Source organism: Syngnathus floridae, chromosome 1 (genome assembly GCF_059516105.1).
Source record: "Syngnathus floridae isolate MCC-2025c chromosome 1, RoL_Sflo_1.0, whole genome shotgun sequence".
NCBI lineage: Eukaryota > Metazoa > Chordata > Actinopteri > Syngnathiformes > Syngnathidae > Syngnathus > Syngnathus floridae.
In genome coordinates, this window is record NC_142413.1 from 24,616,942 (window position 1) to 24,635,870 (window position 18,929).

Genomic DNA, 18,929 nt, shown 5'->3' on the forward strand with positions numbered 1-18,929 from the left:
AGAAATCTGACACAGGGTTGTTCCCTTGCCTGAGCCCCCACAACCGGTGAGATACACCGGTCTGATCGGTCTCGGTCTAAAAGGTCTGCTTAAATTCCTTTAAAAACTCTTTGTAAGAACAGCCAAAATGCCTGCAGTCAGCAAATCGGGCTTCTACCCATCTTAGCGCCTTGCCCGTGAGGAGTCCAAAAATAAACGAGATGTTAGCTCCGTCGTTTGAAAAAGACAGGGGAGACCGATTAAAAACTAGTACACATTGCAGGAGGAAACCTCCACAGCTACCAACCTCTCCGGAGAACTTCTCCGAATGAGGGGAACGAACTTCGCCGAAGTGCAGACTCTGCGGCAGAACTGAGGTGCTCGTGGCGACAGCTGGCGGCAAGGGGGTTTCTCTGACCTGGGTGTCTTGAAGTAATCTGGTCACTTGTTCTAGGTGAATGTTGGTTTGCTGCTGCTGCTCCAGGAGGGCTTTGAGAGTGGACTCGTGGGACTGAAGTTGCTGTTCGGCAAGGGTTCGTCTGAGTGGCTCTGCAGGGTCTGATTGGCCTGAGTGTTCTGTCATCGTTTTGGCGACTGATTTGACCCACATGCAGGAAACCAACTCAGAAGTTCAGAATGAGTGATGAGTGTTTATTGGAGAAGTTGCGGTGGAGGCAGAGCGGGAGGATCTGAGCCAGGAGCAAGGAGCGGGAGCAGCAACGGCGGAGTGTGTGGAGTTCAGCCAGACGCGGTGGATCTTGGCGGTGAGCCGTGGAGGGACTCTGCGAGCAAAATACACACTTGGTCAGAGGATTCGACGTGGCTGTGACGAAGATCTTACTGCAGACCAGAGGATCAGGAGAACGTGGCGTCAAAGAGCAAAAGGTTATCGAGGAGCTAGAGGCACAACCGTGGAGGTGATCACAACAGGTAGGACACTCACGCAACAAGCGGTTGACAGCGTGCTCCTTAAGAGCCCTCCTTTAATGAGCCTGATGAGCCGCACCTGGGCCCTCTGCCACTCTGCCACTCTGCTCACGGTTGCTCCCTGTGGAAAAAGGAGGTACACCACCCCGGACCCTGACAGCGAGCAACTCATGTGGTCCTCATGGGCGACCTGGTGCCCGCGAGGACCGTGTTGGTGGCCCCTGTTCTACACCATTCACTTTATTATGTCAAGGCGAAGACCTTCACACTTATGTTATTTTACAAAATTCACTTTATTAGTTTGAAGGCGAAGGCCTTCACACTATTGTTATTCCTGTCCTTTATTCGTGTGAAGGCGAAGGTCTTCACACTATTGTTATTCCTGTCCTTTATTATCAGTGTGAAGGTGAGGACCTTCACATTATTGTTATTCATGTCCTTTATTAGTGTGAAGGCGGAGGCCTTCACACGATTGTTATTCCTGTTTTTTATTATTATTGTGTGAAGGCGAAGGCCTTCACACATATGTTATTGTGCTTTATTATTAGTGTGAAGCCTAAGGCCTTCACACTTATGCTATTCTACACCATTCACTGTATTAGTGTGAAGTCGCCTTCACACTTATGTTATTCTACACCACAGGTGTCAAACTCAAGGCCCGGGGGCCAGATACGGCCCGCCACATCATTTTATGTGGCCTGCGAAGACAAATTGTGCATCAAATTCGTGTGTCATTACTAGAATTGCAAATTGTCTTCACTTGTTTGTTGAATATTTGACCAGTTTTTACTCGTCTGATTTGAAAACGAGTTATTTGTCAGTTTGTTTTGTAGTTTTTACTGTATATAATATGAGGTGCTCATACATTTATTTGGGTTGACAGTCGTCGATAAAATAAATAAATAAATAAATTAAAAAATAATAATAAATAAATAAATACATTCTGTGTGGCATGGCGGCCCGGTACCAAGTGACCCACGGACCAGTACCGGTCCGCGGACTGGTGGTAGGGGACCCCTGTTGTTCGTCATTTCAATGGTGTACAGAGGCTGAGATCAACGGGAGTCAAATTCCTTGTTTGGCATGCACAAACTTGGCCAATAAAGCATATAAGTCAAAGTAACATGTAAGACAGTGACATAATTATTCAGTTTTAACAAGTTAATGTGTTTACTTGGCCTTATAAATACAGTGACATAATTATTATATGTTTTAACATGTTAATGTGTTTACTTGGCCTTATAAATTATATATATATACATATATATATATACACGTATATATATATATATATATATATATACACACGTGTATATATATATATATATATATACACACGTGTATATATATATATATATATATATATATATATATATATCGATCGGAAAAGGGTGTAATGCCCTCTCCGGATCATGGATGAGATCCAAGTGGAGGAGTTCAAGTATCTTGGAGTCTTGTTCACGAGTGAGGGGAGGATGGAGCGCGAGATCGACAGGCGGATCGGTGCAGCGTGGGCAGTAATGCGGACCCTGTACCGGTCCGTTGTGGTGAAGCCGCCTCTTCACTGTAGATGTTGACACTGGTGTTTTGCGGGTACTATTTAATGAAGATGCTAGTTGGGGACCTGTGAGGCGTCTGTTTCTCAAACTAGAGACTCTAATGTACTTATCTTCTTGCTCAGTTGTGCAACGCGGCCTCCCACTTCTTTTTCGACTCTGGTTAGAGCCTGTTTGTGCTGTCCTCTGAAGGGAGTAGTACACACCGTTGTAGGAAATCTTCAATTTCTTAGCAATTTCTCGCATGGAATAGCCTTCATTTCTAAGAACAAGAATAGACTGTCGAGTTTCAGATGAAAGTTCTCTTTTTCTGGCCATTTTGAGCGTTTAGTTGACCCCACAAATGTGATGCTCCAGAAACTCAATCTGCTCACAGGAAGATCAGTTTTGTAGCTTCTGTAACGAGCTAAACTGTTTTCAGATGTGTGAACATTATTGCACAAGGGTTTTCTAATCATCAATTATCCTTCTGAGCCAATGAGCAAACACATTGTACCATTAGAACACTGTAGTGATAGTTGCTGGAAATGGGCCTCTATACACCTATGTAGATATTGCACCAAAAACCAGACATTTGCAGCTAGAATAGTCATTTACCACGTTAGAAATGTATAGTGTATTTCTTTAAAGTTAAGACTAGTTTAAAATTATCTTCATTGAAAAGTACAGTGCTTTTCCTTCAAAAATAAGGACATTTCAATGTGACCCCAAACTTTTGAACGGTAGTGCATATGTGTGTATATATATATATATATATATATATATATATATATATATATATATATATATATATATATATATATATATATATATATATATATATATATATAATAGATAGATAGATAGATAGATAGATAGATAGATAGATAGATAGATAGATAGATAGATTGATTGATTGATTGATTGATTGATTGATTGATTGATATAACTTTATTCATACCACAGCAGGAAAATTCACTTGTCACAGCAGCGCATATGAGTGCAAGAATAATTCGAGTGCAAGAATAAAACAAGTGCCAAAATTTAAAAAATGGGCAAATAACAGACAAGGACAAACACAAGTGCCGCTAGTAGAGACGAAACACATTCATTTTATCAGGTGCCACGCAAGTTATAAAGTCTGACAGCAGAGGGAATGAAGGACCTGCGGAACCGTTCCTTCCTTCCTTTATATATACGTATACAAAACTCAAAGAAACAAGACTGACATAATTATTATAATAAAAAAAACACTCCGTACAGACGCCGGAGATTGGCTGAATGACGTCACGTGTTTTGCAGCTTTGTGTGCTATTGGTCCAATTGACATAGTAAGCTGCTGCGTTGCCAGAACATTTAACAAGCTTTAAACGTGATTTTGAAAAGAATTGCAAGAATTACAAGCGCCAACAACCAAAATCTAATTAAGAATAAAATAAACTTAAAAACTTAAAAGATCCAGATCCTCCCTCGCCAGGATCATTGATCGAAAAACCATAAGCTGATATGCGGCCTCGGCCCGCCACCTTTAACTTACTCGCACGTTTCACACTTATGAGTTGAGGCTAGGTTGGCTGTTACAGCACTTATTCGCCAGCTCAGTGCGCATTTGTTCACATCACGCAACGCTAAGATGTTTGCCTGCAGAGTGGCTTGGCAAAGGTGTGGCCCTTTGGCGATGAGAATAGCCTTCAACCTGCCCCGCGATGGTGAGCCTATTTAATTTTGCTTTCCTTTCTCAACGAGACCTTGACTGTCACCCGGGAAATAGTGCACGTTGTTCCAGAGTAATCCTGGACCCACTGCAGCGATTTGAAGTCCCACGTTGTAACGCAAAGGTCATTTTAGAGTATCCATTAGCGTTGTGATGATTAAATTATGATTTTGGTATTCATCACAAGAGATTTATCGGAAATCAATAATAACGAGCAGTAATTATTTCCAAATAGGAACGAACACGATTCAGTGTGTTCTATTTTCAATCGCACGTTTGCTTTGGCACGGTTCAAATAGTTCATGCACACGGTGTGATTTCTGTATGTTTGTGTGACCTTCACCACAGCAGTATAGAAGATTGTCACCGTGTGTCGCGTGGTTTGTCAGCGTGACCGTGGATAGAATGCATGAGACTTCTGTAACGCTGAAGTTCCAAGGTTACTCAAACCCAATTTGAGTGAGTAATTAGTACACGATCCGATTAATTTTGTAGGATATTTAGTCGTGTTCAATTATTCTTTTTGGTAGGCTCCACTAAATAAAGCCAGTTCTCAATATGTCAATGAGAGCACTGGAGGCGTCTGTCAACCAGCCTGTCAAATTGTTGGGTCAACTGTCAGAAACAGGTCCCTCACCATTCTGTGGTGGCTAAACACGAACACTAATTATGAATTATGAATGAACGAATGTGACCTGCATTCCCTCTCTACTGTTCATAATGATCATCAACCCATGAAATTTTAGAATTAAGGCGATTATCTGTCAAAGGCACGGTAAAGCGAGCACAACATCAGCACTTATGTGTTAGGACTGTATGAAAAATAAATGCATTGACTTGTTTGAAACAATGGGAGCACTAGACTTCCAGTTAGGCGGTTGACCCTTCAGCTGAGTGTGGTCCTTTAAAGGGCTAGAGACACTGGTATATGTATAAATCGGTTTTAGTTAGCTTATGGTCTTATAAATATAAATTGACGCTCGAAACAACGAAAAGGAAGCTGTTGCTCTGAAAAATATAATTTCAATTTGCCGCACAGACGAGTTTGACTGCACCGAGCCGCCAGCCGGAAGTGACGTCTCATGACGTCTCAAGTTGTACGCGTTTAGCTTCAGTGAATGTAAACAAAAAGAGAAGAGGGGCCAGCGCGGAGACGTCGGGCCAGGTTTGCGGCCAACCCAGCTCGCCTAGCCGTGCCTTCCATTATCCTGGCGTACGTTCGTTCGTTCGGGGGACGACAAGATGGGTTGAGTTCGCCTGATCGGATCCACGAACCGGACAGTGCGTGCCTGCTGTGTGCTCGTGTTCACAGTGGCCTGGTTGACTGTCATCTTTCCGGACTCTGCTGTGCATCGGGAGCGGCTAGCGTGCTATCACTCTTATTGTTCATCTTCTTGTTTTATATTTCCTATGTTGTTTACTTGTATGTGCGTTGTGAACTCTATCTTATCTTTCCGGACTCTGCTGTGCATCGGGAGCGGCGAGCGTGCTATCACTCTTATTGTTCATCTTCTTGTTTTATTTTTCCTGTGTTGTTTACTTGTATGTGCGTTGTGAACGCTGTCTTGTCACCCTGGGATAGTGAGAAACGTAATTTCGATCTCTTTGTGTGTCTTGACATGCGGAGGAATTGACAATAAAGGAGACTTTGAGACTGACTTTAAAAGTATGTCGAAGCGTGACGGGAGGGGCACAATTCAGAAAACGTGCTCAGCTCGTCGAGAAAATACGATTTAAGCAATAACATTAAAAATGCTTATAAAACCTAAACCAAACGTTGCAGGTGGTCATGTCTTCATGTGCCGAGATCAACTCGGCACTCTAAAGCCCCCAAGAGCACTTTTTACTATGCCAACCTAACCAGAGTGACGGGAGGGGCACAATTCAGAAAATGTGCTCAGCCCAAGTGAACTGCTAGATTCATCGTATTCTGAATCGGATAAAATGATGCTAATATTGCCGCTAGAAACGGAGCTGTTGCTATCATCTGCCATGTTGTTTGGGTTTGTTGACATCCAGATGTACAACTTGTGACGTCACAGTAATGGCGCCGCCAGTTTGGCTTCGTGCGGGACCCGATCGATAAACTGGCATTTCATTTCAGCTTTATTCTTAGTAATCGGTGTCCATTTTTAATTTCCAATGCGGCAAATGTGTTCACTTTATACATTCTATCAAATTCCGTTCTAATTGAAAAAAAAAAAAAGGGATGTCTCTAGCCCTTTAAAGCAGGGGTCCCCAACCCCCGGTCCGCGGACTGGTACCGGTCCATGAGTCACTTGGTACCTGGCACAGGAAGAAATGTGTGTATGTGTGTGTGTATATATATATATATATATATATATATATATATATATATATATATATATATATATATATATATATATATATATATATATATATATATTGATGCGGCTCGGTGGAGCACTGGGTAGCACGTCCGCCTCACAGTTAGGAGGGTGCGGGTTCGATTCCACCTCCGGCCCTCCCTGTGTGGAGTTTGCATGTTCTCCCCGGGCCCGCGTGGGTTTTCTCCGGGCACTCCGGTTTCCTCCCACATCCCAAAGACATGCTTGGTAGGCCGATTGAGCACTCCAAATTGTCCCTAGGTGTGAGTGCGAGTGCGGATGGTTGTTTGTCTCTGTGTGCCCTGCGATTGGCTGGCAACCGGTTCAGGGTGTCCCCCGCCTACTGCCCGTTGATGGCTGGGATAGGCTCCAGCACGCCCGCGACCCCCGTGGGGACTAAGCGGTTCAGAAAATGGATGGATATATATTGTGTGTGTGTATATATATATATATACATATATATATATATATATATATATATATATATATATATATATATATATATATATATATATGATAGATAGATATATACATATGATATATATATATATATATGATAGATAGATAGATATAACTTTATTCATCCCACAGCGGGCAAATTCACTTGTCACAGCAGCACATATGAGTGCACGAATAATTCGAGTGCAAGAATAAAACAAGTGCCAAAATTTAAAAAATGGGCAAATAACAGACAAGGACAAACACGGCGGCCCAGTACCAAGTGACCCACGGACCAGTACCGGTCCGCGGACTGGTGGTGGTACGTATATATGGGCTGACACTTGTGTTTGCAAATATCCATTTTCAGAAACTAGGTTTCTTTTATTTTATTCTCGCTTGTGTTCTGCAGTAGATTTGGGGTGTGTTCGGAAACCACTCATACAATCGTAAAACTCAAAAAAGCAATGACAAGTACGTGAGCACATTGCAGGGAGTACGTGGAAGCCAAAAAAGACAATGCCTAATAATTGAATGCGGAAATTAAGGCAATGTTAAAATGTTAATTTATTGATAATGATTTCATTTCAAACTTTGCTGATGTACCAATAGCGAACGTGAGACATTTTCTTAAATCAACACTTTTTACATTGCTTTAATTTCTGCATTTAATTATTATTACTACTTTTCTGTTCCAAAATACCCGTAAATCTCGTCTGAGTTTTTGCTCAGAGGGGAATTCTCGCACTGACATCATTTTCACATAAGTGCCAATGTTGGCTTGGTGAATATTTTGTTTGATCATGCTTTTTTCTACATTCTTTAATTTAATGAGACTTTTGTCTTATGAATTTCTATTAAATTAAAATTTTGTTAAATTAAATTTAAGTAATTAATTAATAATTAGGCCTTCACACTTGTTATTCTACACCATTCACTTTATTAGTGTGAAGGCGAAGGCCTTCCCATTATTGTTATTGTACAACTTTATTGTTTATTGTTATTCCTGTCCTTTAATATTGTGTGAAGGCGATGGCCTTCACACATATGTTATTGTGCTTTATTATTATTGTTATTGTTATTATATGTAAGTCGTCCTTTATTGTGTGAAGGCGAAGGCCTTCACACTGATATTCGACAATTTTATTCCCCCCACTTTTTTGACGCTTAACTAGTTCCACATACTTCAACCGATTCACTCCGTTCTACTTTTAACTTATTCCAAATATTCATGAAACCGTTGCTTACATTTTTTTTATTCCAAAAATTTTCACTTTTCACAAAATTCACAATTTTCCGGCAAATTTTTCCCCGTTCATTCTTAATCGCAGATTCAACATTTCACATTTACGTCGTTTGAAATTCATATCATTTAGCACATTCAAATCACATTGGGTACATTCCCAACATTGCCTAATTAAAAAAATTCCCGTTTTCATGTTTAAAATTTGCCCAATATTTTGCTAAATTTCACAAAATATCATTTTTCACTTCTAATTTCTACATTTTTCAACCGATTCAACCCCTTCCAACTTTCAAATGTTCATATTTTGCCTACCTATTCCACAACTGCCAACTTACCGAAAATTCAAAATTTTCAATTTTGAAATTCACACCAAATTTTCCAAAATTTAGTTTTTCCCTTCTAATTTCGACATTTTTCAACCAATCCAACCCATTCCAACTTTATTCACTTTGTTCACCTTATGCTTACCATATTCACCCACTTCACCCCCACTTCCACTTGGCTTACACAATTCACCCTTCAACCCCACTTCCACAGTGTGGCGGCCATCTTGGATTGACCCTGAAGTGCCCCCGAATGAACTCAGAATGAACCGTAAGTGAACCAAAATGAACAGGAAGTGCCCCAAAATGAACAGGAAGTTCCCCAACATGAACAGGAAGTGAACTGGAAGTGCTCCAATTTCGATAGGAAGTGAACCGGAAGTGCCCCAACTCAGACCGGAAGTGACCTAAATTGAACCGTAAGATTCAAGAATTTTTTCCTTTTTTTTTTAAGTGCCCCAAATAAACCGGAAGTGACATCAACTAAACTGGAACTGACCTCAACTAAACCGGAAGTGCCCCAAATAAACCAGAAGTGACCTCAACTAAACCGGAAGTGGCCCCAAACAAACCAGAAGTGCCCCAAATAAACCGGATGTGACCTAAATTCAAAGTCAAAGTCAAAGTCAGCTTTATTGTCAATTTCTCCACATGCCAAAGACACACAAAGAAACCGAAATTTCGTTCCCCCCTATCCCACGGTGACAAGACATGGCTCACAACAGACAAACAAGTAAACAAGTATAACAAAAGCGTGCTGAATAAATAATGAATAAATAACACAACAATAAATAAATGAATAAATAAGAGGAGCAGGAAAAAAAAAAGGAGCAAGTGCGCGTACAGCAGACATTCCCGAAAATAGCGCAACAGTGCCGCACGCTACGCAGAAGGGGGTAGCGAGTTCAGGGCCCTAACAGCCTGGAGAAAGAAGCTGTTGGCGAGTCTGGTGGTGCGGGAGCGCAGGCTCCTGTACCTCTTCCCAGAGGGCAGAAGGTCAAACAAAGAGTGAGCCGGGTGACTCACATCTCTGGCAATCGAGGTTGCCTTGCGGGCGAGATGGGAGGTGTAAATGTCCTTCAGGGAGGGGAGCGAAGCACCAATAATCTTACCAGCCGTATTCACTATGCGCTGCAGGGCCTTCAAGTTCTGTTCAGTGCAGTTACCACCCCAGACAGCAATGCAACTGGTGAGGACGCTCTCAATGGTGCCACGGTAGAATGTAGACAGGACTGCCTGAGGAGCACATGCACGCCTGAGCTTCCGCAGGAAGTACAGGCGGCGCTGAGCTTTCTTTGCCAGTGACGAGGTGTTAGCGGACCAGGAGAGGTCCTCACTGATGTGCACCCCCAGGAACTTGGTGCAGCTCACCCTCTCCACCACAGCACCGTCGATGATCAGCGGCAGGTGTGTTGTGTGACCCTTCCGGAAGTCAACAATGATTTCCTTGGTCTTATTGACGTTCAGCAGGAGGTTGTTGTCCCTGCACCACGTGGTCAGAAGGTCAACTTCCGACCTGTACCGAGTCTCGTCGCCCTTCGTGATGAGACCCACCAGAGTCGTGTCGTCAGCAAACTTCACTATGCGGTTGTCGCTGTAGGTCGCAGTGCAGTCATGCGTCAGCAGGGTGAAGAGCAATGGACTGAGCACGCAGCCCTGGGGGGCCCCCGTGCTCAGCGTGAGGCTGGCGGAGATTTTGTCGCCAACACGCACCACCTGAGGCCTCTGACAGAGGAAGTCCAGTACCCAGTTGCAGAGGGAGGTACTGAGGCCCAGCTCGTCGAGTTTGCAGATGAGACGCTGCGGCACAATGGTGTTGAAGGCAGAGCTGAAGTCCACAAACAGCAACCTCACATATGAGTCCTTTCTCTCCAGGTGGGTGAGGGCCGAGTGGAGGGCAGAGCAGATGGCATCCTCAGAGGACCGCTTGGCACGGTACGCAAACTGGAAAGGGTTAATGGTGGGGGGGAGAACGGACTTGATGTGCTCCATGACCAGCCGCTCAAAGCACTTCATGATGATGGGCGTCAGTGCCACAGGGCGGTAGTCATTGAAGCAGGACGGTGCAGGTTTCTTCGGCACAGGTACGATGGTGGCAGCCTTGAAACACGAGGGGACGATGGCCTGCTGCAGGGAAACGTTAAAGATGTCCGTGAAGACACCCGACAGCTCCCCAGCGCAGTCCTTCAGCGCTCGACCCGGGATGTTGTCAGGGCCCGCCGCCTTACGGGTGTCAATAGCGGCAAGCGCCCTCCTCACACCGTCGGCAGAGAGGCGCAGGGGCTGCTCGTGTGGGGGGGGAGCGGTCTTCAGCGGGCAAGTGCTGTTCTGGGCGTCGAAGCGAGCAAAGAAGCGGTTCAGATCGTTCAGCAGACGGACGTCGCCCTCACAGCTCCTCGGCGCGGGCTTGTAGTCCGTGATGGTCTGAATGCCCCGCCAAAGGCTACGTGCGTCCTTGCTGTCCTTGAAGTGGGTGGAGACCTTGCACGAGAACGCCTTCTTCGCTTCTTTGATGCCTCGGGACAGGTCGGCCCTCGCTGTCCTCAAGCCAGCCTCATCCCCCGCTCTGAAAGCCTTGTCCCTGGCCCTCAACAGTCCGAGGACAGCCCCCGTCAGCCACGGCTTCCAGTTCGCGCGAGTGACGACGGATTTCGAGCAAGTCACATCATCGATGCACTTCGTGATGTAAGAGGTAACAGTGTCAGTATACTCCTCTATGTCCGTCCAATCGTTGTAGGTGGCTGCCTGCTTAAACAAGTCCCAGTCAGTGGAGTCGAAGCAGTCACGAAGTGCATCGGAGGCACCCTCAGGCCACACACGAACCTGCCTCCGAACCGGCCTGGATGCCTTTACCAATTGTCTGTATGCGGGCAGAAGCAAAACGGTGAGATGGTCAGAAAGCCCCAGATGGGGGAGGGGGGTGGCTTTGAAAGCTCCCTTTTGCGCCGAGTAGACTAGGTCCAGGAAGCTGTCTCCATGTGTCGGAAAAGGAACATGCTGGTGAAGCCTCGGGAAAACAGACTTCTGGTTGGCATGATTGAAGTCTCCAGCGAAGATGGTGAAACCGTCAGGGTGCGCTGTTTGCTGTTCACTGACAGCCTGGTACAGTTCACCAAGCGCCGCGATCCTGTCTCCTTCGATGTTGGAAGGCGGGTTGTATACCGCGACTAGCAGAATCGCGGTAAATTCCCTCGGCAGATAAAAAGGACGGCACTTAATGATCACAAACTCCACAAGCGGCGAGCAGCGCTTACATACCACCACAGAGTCCCGGCACCATTCTTCTCGGATGTAGACGCATATTCCACCTCCTCGCGACTTTCCCTCTCGTACAATGGCACGGTCCGCCCGATAGCACATTAGCCGCTCGAGATACACTGCAGAGTCCGGAATGTTGTCACTCAACCAGGTCTCGGTGAACACGAGCACACAGCAGTTCCGCACCGTCCGGTTCGTAGACCTCAGCAGGCGAACGTAATCCATTTTGTTGTCCAGCGATCGAACATTCGCCAGAAGAATGGAGGGCACCGCCGGTCGCGCTGGGTTGGCCGCCAGCCTGGCCCGGACGCCTCCGCGCTTGCCCCTCTTTTTTCTCCTCGCACACCGTTTCCGACGGCTCCCAACCGGGGGAGGAATAGCGGGTGAGGTCGGCAGTCCGAGCGCCTTTAATGTCGACGCTTCAAAGTCCAGAACGCCGCAAAACCCACTTCTGCCGATGTCAAGAAGAACCTGCCTGCTGTACTTGTAGCACGGACAAGACGAACACACAAGACTGTCGGACGAACACTCATAAGTGCCCTAAATTAAATATTTGTTCTAACTTTTACAATTTTGGTCCGATTCAACCCGTTTCAACTTTAGAACTCCAAAGTGAACCTCTTAAACCCGTAGTTTGCGTTTCGTTACAAATTCTAAAAATTTTTGGTGCAATTTTTTAAAATTCCTATTCATTCTCTATGGGGATTCAACATTTGCTCTAACGTCTACATATTTCAACCGATTCAACCCGTTCCAACTTTCAACTGTTCATCTTTTGCCTACCCATTCCACAACTTTCCACATACCAAAAATTCCAAATTTTCAATTTTGATATTCACGCCAAATTCTCCAAAATTTTCTTTTTCAACAATAATTTTTCAACCGATTCAACCTGTTCCAACTTTAAACTGTTCATCTTGTGCCTACCTATTCTACAATTTCCCACTTATCGAAAATTCTAAATTTTCAATTTTGTAATTCACGCCAAATTATCCAAAATTTGTTTTTTCCCTTCTAATTTATACATTTTTCAACCGATTCAACCCATACCAATTTTATTCACTTTGTTCACCTTATGCTTACCATATTCATCCCCTTCACACCTACTTCCACTATGCTTACCCAATTCACCCCTTCACCCCCACTTCCACAATGGATTGACCCAGAAGTGCCCCAAAATGAACACGAAGTGAAGCGGAAGTGCCCCAAAACAAACAGGAAGGGCCCCAAAATGAACAGGATGTGCCCCAACATGAACAGGAAGTGAACCGGAAGTGCCCCAATTTTCACAGGAATTAAACTGGAAGTGCCCCAAATCAAACCGAAAGTGACCTAAATCGAACCGGAAGTGACCCAAATAAACTGGAAGTGACCTAAATAAAACCGGAAATGACACAAATAAACCGGAAGTAACCTCAACTCAACCAGAATTGACCCCAAACTAACCGGAAGTGCCCCAAATAAATCGGAAATTACCTTAATTCAACCAGAAGTGCCCTAAATAAAACCAGAAGTGACCTAAATTAAACATTTGCTTTAACTTTTACAATTTTTGTCCGATTAAACCCGTTTCAAGTTTAGAATTCCAAAGTGAACTTAAAGATGTAGTTTTTGTTTCATTCTAAATTAAAAAATTTTTTGGCACCATTTGTTTTAAAATTCCCATTCATTCTTTATGGGGCATTTAACATTGAATATAACTTCTACATTTTTCAACCAATTCAACCCATTTCAACTTTAAGCTGTTGAAAATTCCACATGTACAATTTTGGAAAATTTTTTGACCGATTCAACCCGTTCCAACTTTCAAATGTTCATCTTTTCCCTACCTATTCCACAACTTCCCACTTGACAAAAAATCCACATTTTCAATTTTGAAATTCACCCCAAATTCTCCAAAATTTCATTTTACACTTCTCGTTTCTACATTTCTCAACTCGTTTCAACATCATTCTGAAGCATTCCCTAAGAATTTGTTCAGTTTCTTCGCCTTCACATGCAATCATTCCAGAAATTGCATTTTCTGGTTATTTTATTATGTTGCAGCCGATTCTTTTAATAATATTGCAGCAGCCGATTCTTATACAATGCTTGTCATGTGCAATCGAGTTATCTGCACCATTTTGCTATACTCTTCAACCCACACCATTTTTGACTCTTTCATTCTCACAAGGTCACTTTTTTCGTTCGATTGGTATTTGTTAACAAAATATACATTAAGCCTAAAGTTGATAAACAGTCTTCTATGTTACAGCAGTAGATGTTGTGTAATTGATTATTTAATTTGATCTTGTTTTTTTTTTTTTTTTTTTTCCCCAGGTCTGCAACAGAGGCAAATGTCATCAACACCCGGCGGGTCTGGGGAAAACATTGTCTATGCTGTGCTGTGTGGTGGCGCTTTAGTTGGTGCTGTGTCATATGTGAGTTGTGGAGTTTCGAAGGTTGGGAACCATATGGGGATTTTGTAGTTATACAATAGTGTTGTAAATCAGTAAAAAAAAAACTTAAAAAATGAAATAAGAAGTCAAACTGCTTTGAGGAAGTTTACCTATTCCGGTTTTGGAACACATCGCCAACGAATTGTGAGGAAACATGTATTGAAAGTTGGAGAGTTTGCAGCATCCCACATTTGCACCTTATGGCTACTTGCCCAGTCATGGAACACATCATTAAAAAACCGAGTGCCTGGATATTTGAATAATGCCCAATATATTTAGATACAATCATAGCTGAAGGCTCAGTGAGCTCTTAAATCAGACAGATACAAGCACTTAAAACAAGAATGATGAGTAGTTTAGTTTTCTCATCAGATTCCAATAAAGTCAAAATTGTATACCCAACAAGAGGTTGGGACATGGCTCATATGATAGCTATAAATGTAAAATCACTAAATTGCTCCACACTTGAACAGTGTTAATTTTGGGGTGGTACAAGCCACATCTTGTAATTTTTGTGTAATTTCTCTCTTCAGGCTTTCAATACTGTGTGTACTGACAGTGCCAGATTTAATGATCGCATTTCTGAAATTAATGCCAGACCCAAGAAAGAATGGACGCCTAAACCATGGCCTCCTACGAGTGCCGGTAAGTATTTGTATCCCACCATAGCTGTACAGTACGGGTGTAACAATATATCTATTTAATTGCTGTGTTTGTCCCGCTAGCCAGCTCTGGCCAAGTGCACATCGATGCTGGCCACACATCGATACATTATTTTTATTACCGTATTTGCCGGTGTACAGGTCGACTCGGTGTATAAGTCGACCCCCTAAAATTCGACGGAAATTTACGATTTTATGATATATCCTTTGTATAAGTCGAGCTCAATTGTTGCATTATATTAAACTTCAAAATTCAATATGCGAAATTTATTGACGAAATGTGTTCAAATTCCGGGAGGCCGTGCGCATGCGGCTGTTTATAAGCACCGCGGAGGAGATCGCGGCCGGCGAGCTCGCGCACGCCGCCCGGCACCAACGGGAGGCCGGAAATAGCTCCAAGCCGAGCGGATCGGCACTTTATAAGCACCGCGGAGGAGATCGCGGCGCCTCATTGGACTTCCAGCGGCCGGCGAGCTCGCGCACCCGCCCGGCACATCCGGGAGGCCGTGCGCACGAGCCAAGTGGCCGAAAATAGCCCCCGCCGAGCGGATCGGCTGTTTATAAGCACCGCGGAGGAGATCGCGGCGCCTCATTGGACTTCCAGCGGCCGGCGAGCTCGCGCACCCGCCCGGCACATCCGGGAGGCCGTGCGCACGAGCCAAGTGGCCGAAAATAGCCCCCGCCGAGCGGATCGGCTGTTTATAAGCACCGCGGAGGTGGTCGCGGCGCCTCATTGGACTTCCAGCGGCCGGCGAGCTCACGCACCCGCCCGGCACATCCGGGAGGCCGTGCGCACGAGCCAAGTGGCCGAAAATAGCCCCCGACGAGCGGATCGGCTGTTTATAAGCACCGCGGAGGTGGTTGCGGCGCCTCATTCGACTTCCAGCGGGCCGCGCACTCTCGCACGCCGCCCGGTTCAAATTTTCTAAGTGCAACGCACAATGAGATGCATGAGAAACGGCCTTGGTTACCATCACATTTGAAGCGATGAATACGAAGTTAAATTTTATGACTCGGTGTATAAGTCGAGGTCGATTTTTTTCGGTCGATTTTGGATCGAAAAAGGTCGACCAATACACCGGCAAATACGGTAGTTATTGATCAATTGAATCGTTATAATTAATTGTTCATTTGTCTTCCGCACTGCTTATCCTCATCTTTTATTCCCAAAATTCCCAATACACTTATTTCTAATTCAAGTTTAAATGTTATTTTTAATCGACTATGACTCTTTTTCGCTTGTACACATAATTGTCAGTCTGCTATGTTCAAGCAAGGAACATTGATCATGGCAACAGGGTAGACAACACAGTGCAAGTGTAGACCACATGGTTGCTGTGTATAAGCCTGGCCCTTCGGTATGAATCGACAGTGACGGACGGGTTCCGTGCAAGGAAGTGGTAGCGGAGCTGACCAAAAATGCCTTGCTGCCTCATTTTATTTTAAACACAATAAAAAAAAATTCCCTTGTGTTATAAGAATTACTTGCTATTCTGGATTGATGGTTGTGTGCGCACGTTTTGGACACAATTTGGTGCGTACATGCAGTGGCCGATTGAGGTCAATTGTAAGCCTTTGGCAAAATTGTGTACCGTTGAATACAACTGTCTGCTTTATACAGAACAATGGCAGTAGCAGGTCAATTTAATGTCAAAGTAAAATCCAAATTCAATACTAACATCAGGGGTTTTCAACTGGGTTTACCAAGGGACCACAATTACCGTATTTTTCGGACTAAAAGTCGCTCCGGAATATACGTTGCATCAGCCATAAAATGCACAATAAAGTGAAAAAAAACATATATGTCGCTCCGGAGTATTAGTTGCATTTTGGGGGAAATTTATTCGACAAAATCCAACACCAAGAACAGACATGAACGAGCAACAACAGGCTAAACGATACGGTATGCTAACGTGACATAAACACAAACGAGAAGCTGAGAACGGGCCTGATGTAACAATAACAGTTATTCAAATAACTATTATAACATAAATAAAACCTTTTATCAAACCATCTGTCACTCCAAATCATGAAAGCCATCGATCGAGTCGGTCCTCCTTTATGTAAACAAGTCCGACGTCAGCAGCGCATTGCAGTTCAAATTTTTCTACAGGCCCATATAACAATATATAAACTATGTATGAAATAATAATATAAACAACAATCTTATCAAACCATCCGTTGTCACTCCAAATCAATAAATCCATCAGAATCTTCGTCTTCCGTGTCACTTGGAAAAAAAAAAAAAAACACAGCTGTTGACGCCGGAAAAACTGCGTGCGCTGCGGACGTCAGACTAGGTATATCAAATAAATGTAATATATACAACAGTTTTAACGAACCATCCGTATCACTCCAAATCGTTAAATCTACCGGAATATTCATCCTCTGTGTCAAAAAAAAACCAACAAAAAAAACAGCTGTCGATTCTGGACCTACGTGTGCCGCTGATGTCAGCCTCGTTGTCAGTTGGCGGCTCCAATTATTCCACAGATCTACGTATATAACTATATTGTAGCGTTACCAAGGTACCAGGCAAGACGTGGGTTTGGTAACCGGCTCTTTATTTCACAAATCAAGAGCTCAACATGTGAGCCAACACACGCAAGCGCCCTGGATCGCTCTTTAGAATAGAATAGAATGCCCTTTATTGTCATTTTACAATGAAATTCGGAGAGCTGCTCCCTTCCTAGTGCAAACAATACAAAATTAAAAAAATTATAAAAGGAAGTCTGAGAATAAAAGTGAAAGATCTTATTTACAGTATAGCTATTAGTCTAAGAATGAAGGTTAAAAATCGTATTTACAGTATGTTCAATGTGGGTATATGTATTAACAAGAATGAGGTTTGTACAGAAAGTAAATAATAAATAGTTATTGCACGTAGTTTTTAAAGGAGTATCGGTGTTGTATTATAGCTGGTGTTGTTTTCTCTCAGAGTTCAGAGCGGTAATGGCTCTTGGGAAGAAACTGTTTTTCAGTCTGGTAGTCCTTGTTCGAATGCCTCTGTAGCACCTTCCAGAAGGAAGCAGTTCAAACAGCTGGGAGGCGGGATGTGTGTTGTCTTTGATGTTGTGAGCTCTGCTGACGCACCGGGTGTTGTCATGGAGCACATCAGGTCCATTCTACCCCCCACCATAGACCCTTCCAGTTTGCGTACCGAGCCAAACGGTCCTCTGAGGATGCCATCTGCTCTGCCCTCCACTCAACCCTCACCCACCTGGAGAGGAGGGACTCGTATGTGAGATTGCTGTTTGTGGACTTCAGTTCTGCATTCAACACCATTGTACCTCAGCGACTCATCTGCAAACTCGACAAGCTGGGCCTCAGTACCTACCTCTGCAACTGGCTACTGGACTTCCCCTGTAAGAGGCCTCAGGTAGTACGTGTTGGCAACAATACCTCCGCCAGCATCATGCTGAGCACGGGGGCCCCCCAAGGCTGCGTGCTCAGTCCGCTGCTCTTCACCCTGCTGACACATGACTGCACTGAGACTTACAGCAACAACCGCGTGCTGAAATATGCCGACGACACGACTCTGGTGGGTCTCATCACCGAGGGGGACGAGACTCAATACAGGTCGGAGGTCGACCTTCTGGCCACGTGGCGCAGGGACAATAACCTCCTGCTGAATGTCAACAAGACCAAGAAGATTGTTGTTAACTTCCGAAACGGTCGCACCCAGCACCTGCCACTGACCATCGACGGTGTTGAGGTGGAGAGAGTGAGCAGCACCAGATTCCTGGGGGTGCACATCAGTGAGGACCTCTCTTGGACCACCAACACTGCATCACTGGCGAAGAAAGCTTGTACTTCCTGCGGAAACTAAGGCAAGCAAGTGGTCCTCTGGCCATCATGACCTCATTCTACCGTGGCACCATTGAGAGCGTCCTCTCCAGTTGTATCGCTGTGTGGGGTGGTAGCTGCACGGAATACAACATGAAGGCCCAGCAGCGCATCGTGATCACGGCTGGTAAGATTATTGGTGCTTCACTCGCCTCCCTGGTGGACATTTACACCTCCCATCTCACCCGCAAGGCAACCACGATTGTGTGTGATGT

The 18,929-nt window shown here is 44.3% G+C and overlaps 1 protein-coding gene across 2 annotated transcripts in view; it reads left to right on the plus strand.

Moving 5' to 3' along the window:
• Positions 1 to 3,759: 3,759 nt before the first annotated feature.
• The window catches only part of mgarpa (mitochondria localized glutamic acid rich protein a), a 54,998-nt gene continuing 39,828 nt past the window's right edge, over positions 3,760 to 18,929 (plus strand). The window contains exons 1-3 of one of the 2 annotated variants that reach the window (XM_088390235.1): positions 3,760 to 4,150; positions 14,088 to 14,188; positions 14,740 to 14,851. In XM_088390235.1, the coding sequence (XP_088246361.1) occupies positions 4,075 to 4,150; positions 14,088 to 14,188; positions 14,740 to 14,851 (289 nt within the window). In that variant the 5' untranslated portion in view covers positions 3,760 to 4,074. The remainder of the gene's footprint in view (positions 4,151 to 14,087; positions 14,189 to 14,739; positions 14,852 to 18,929) is intronic. The other variant, XM_088390245.1, reaches the window with a different exon arrangement.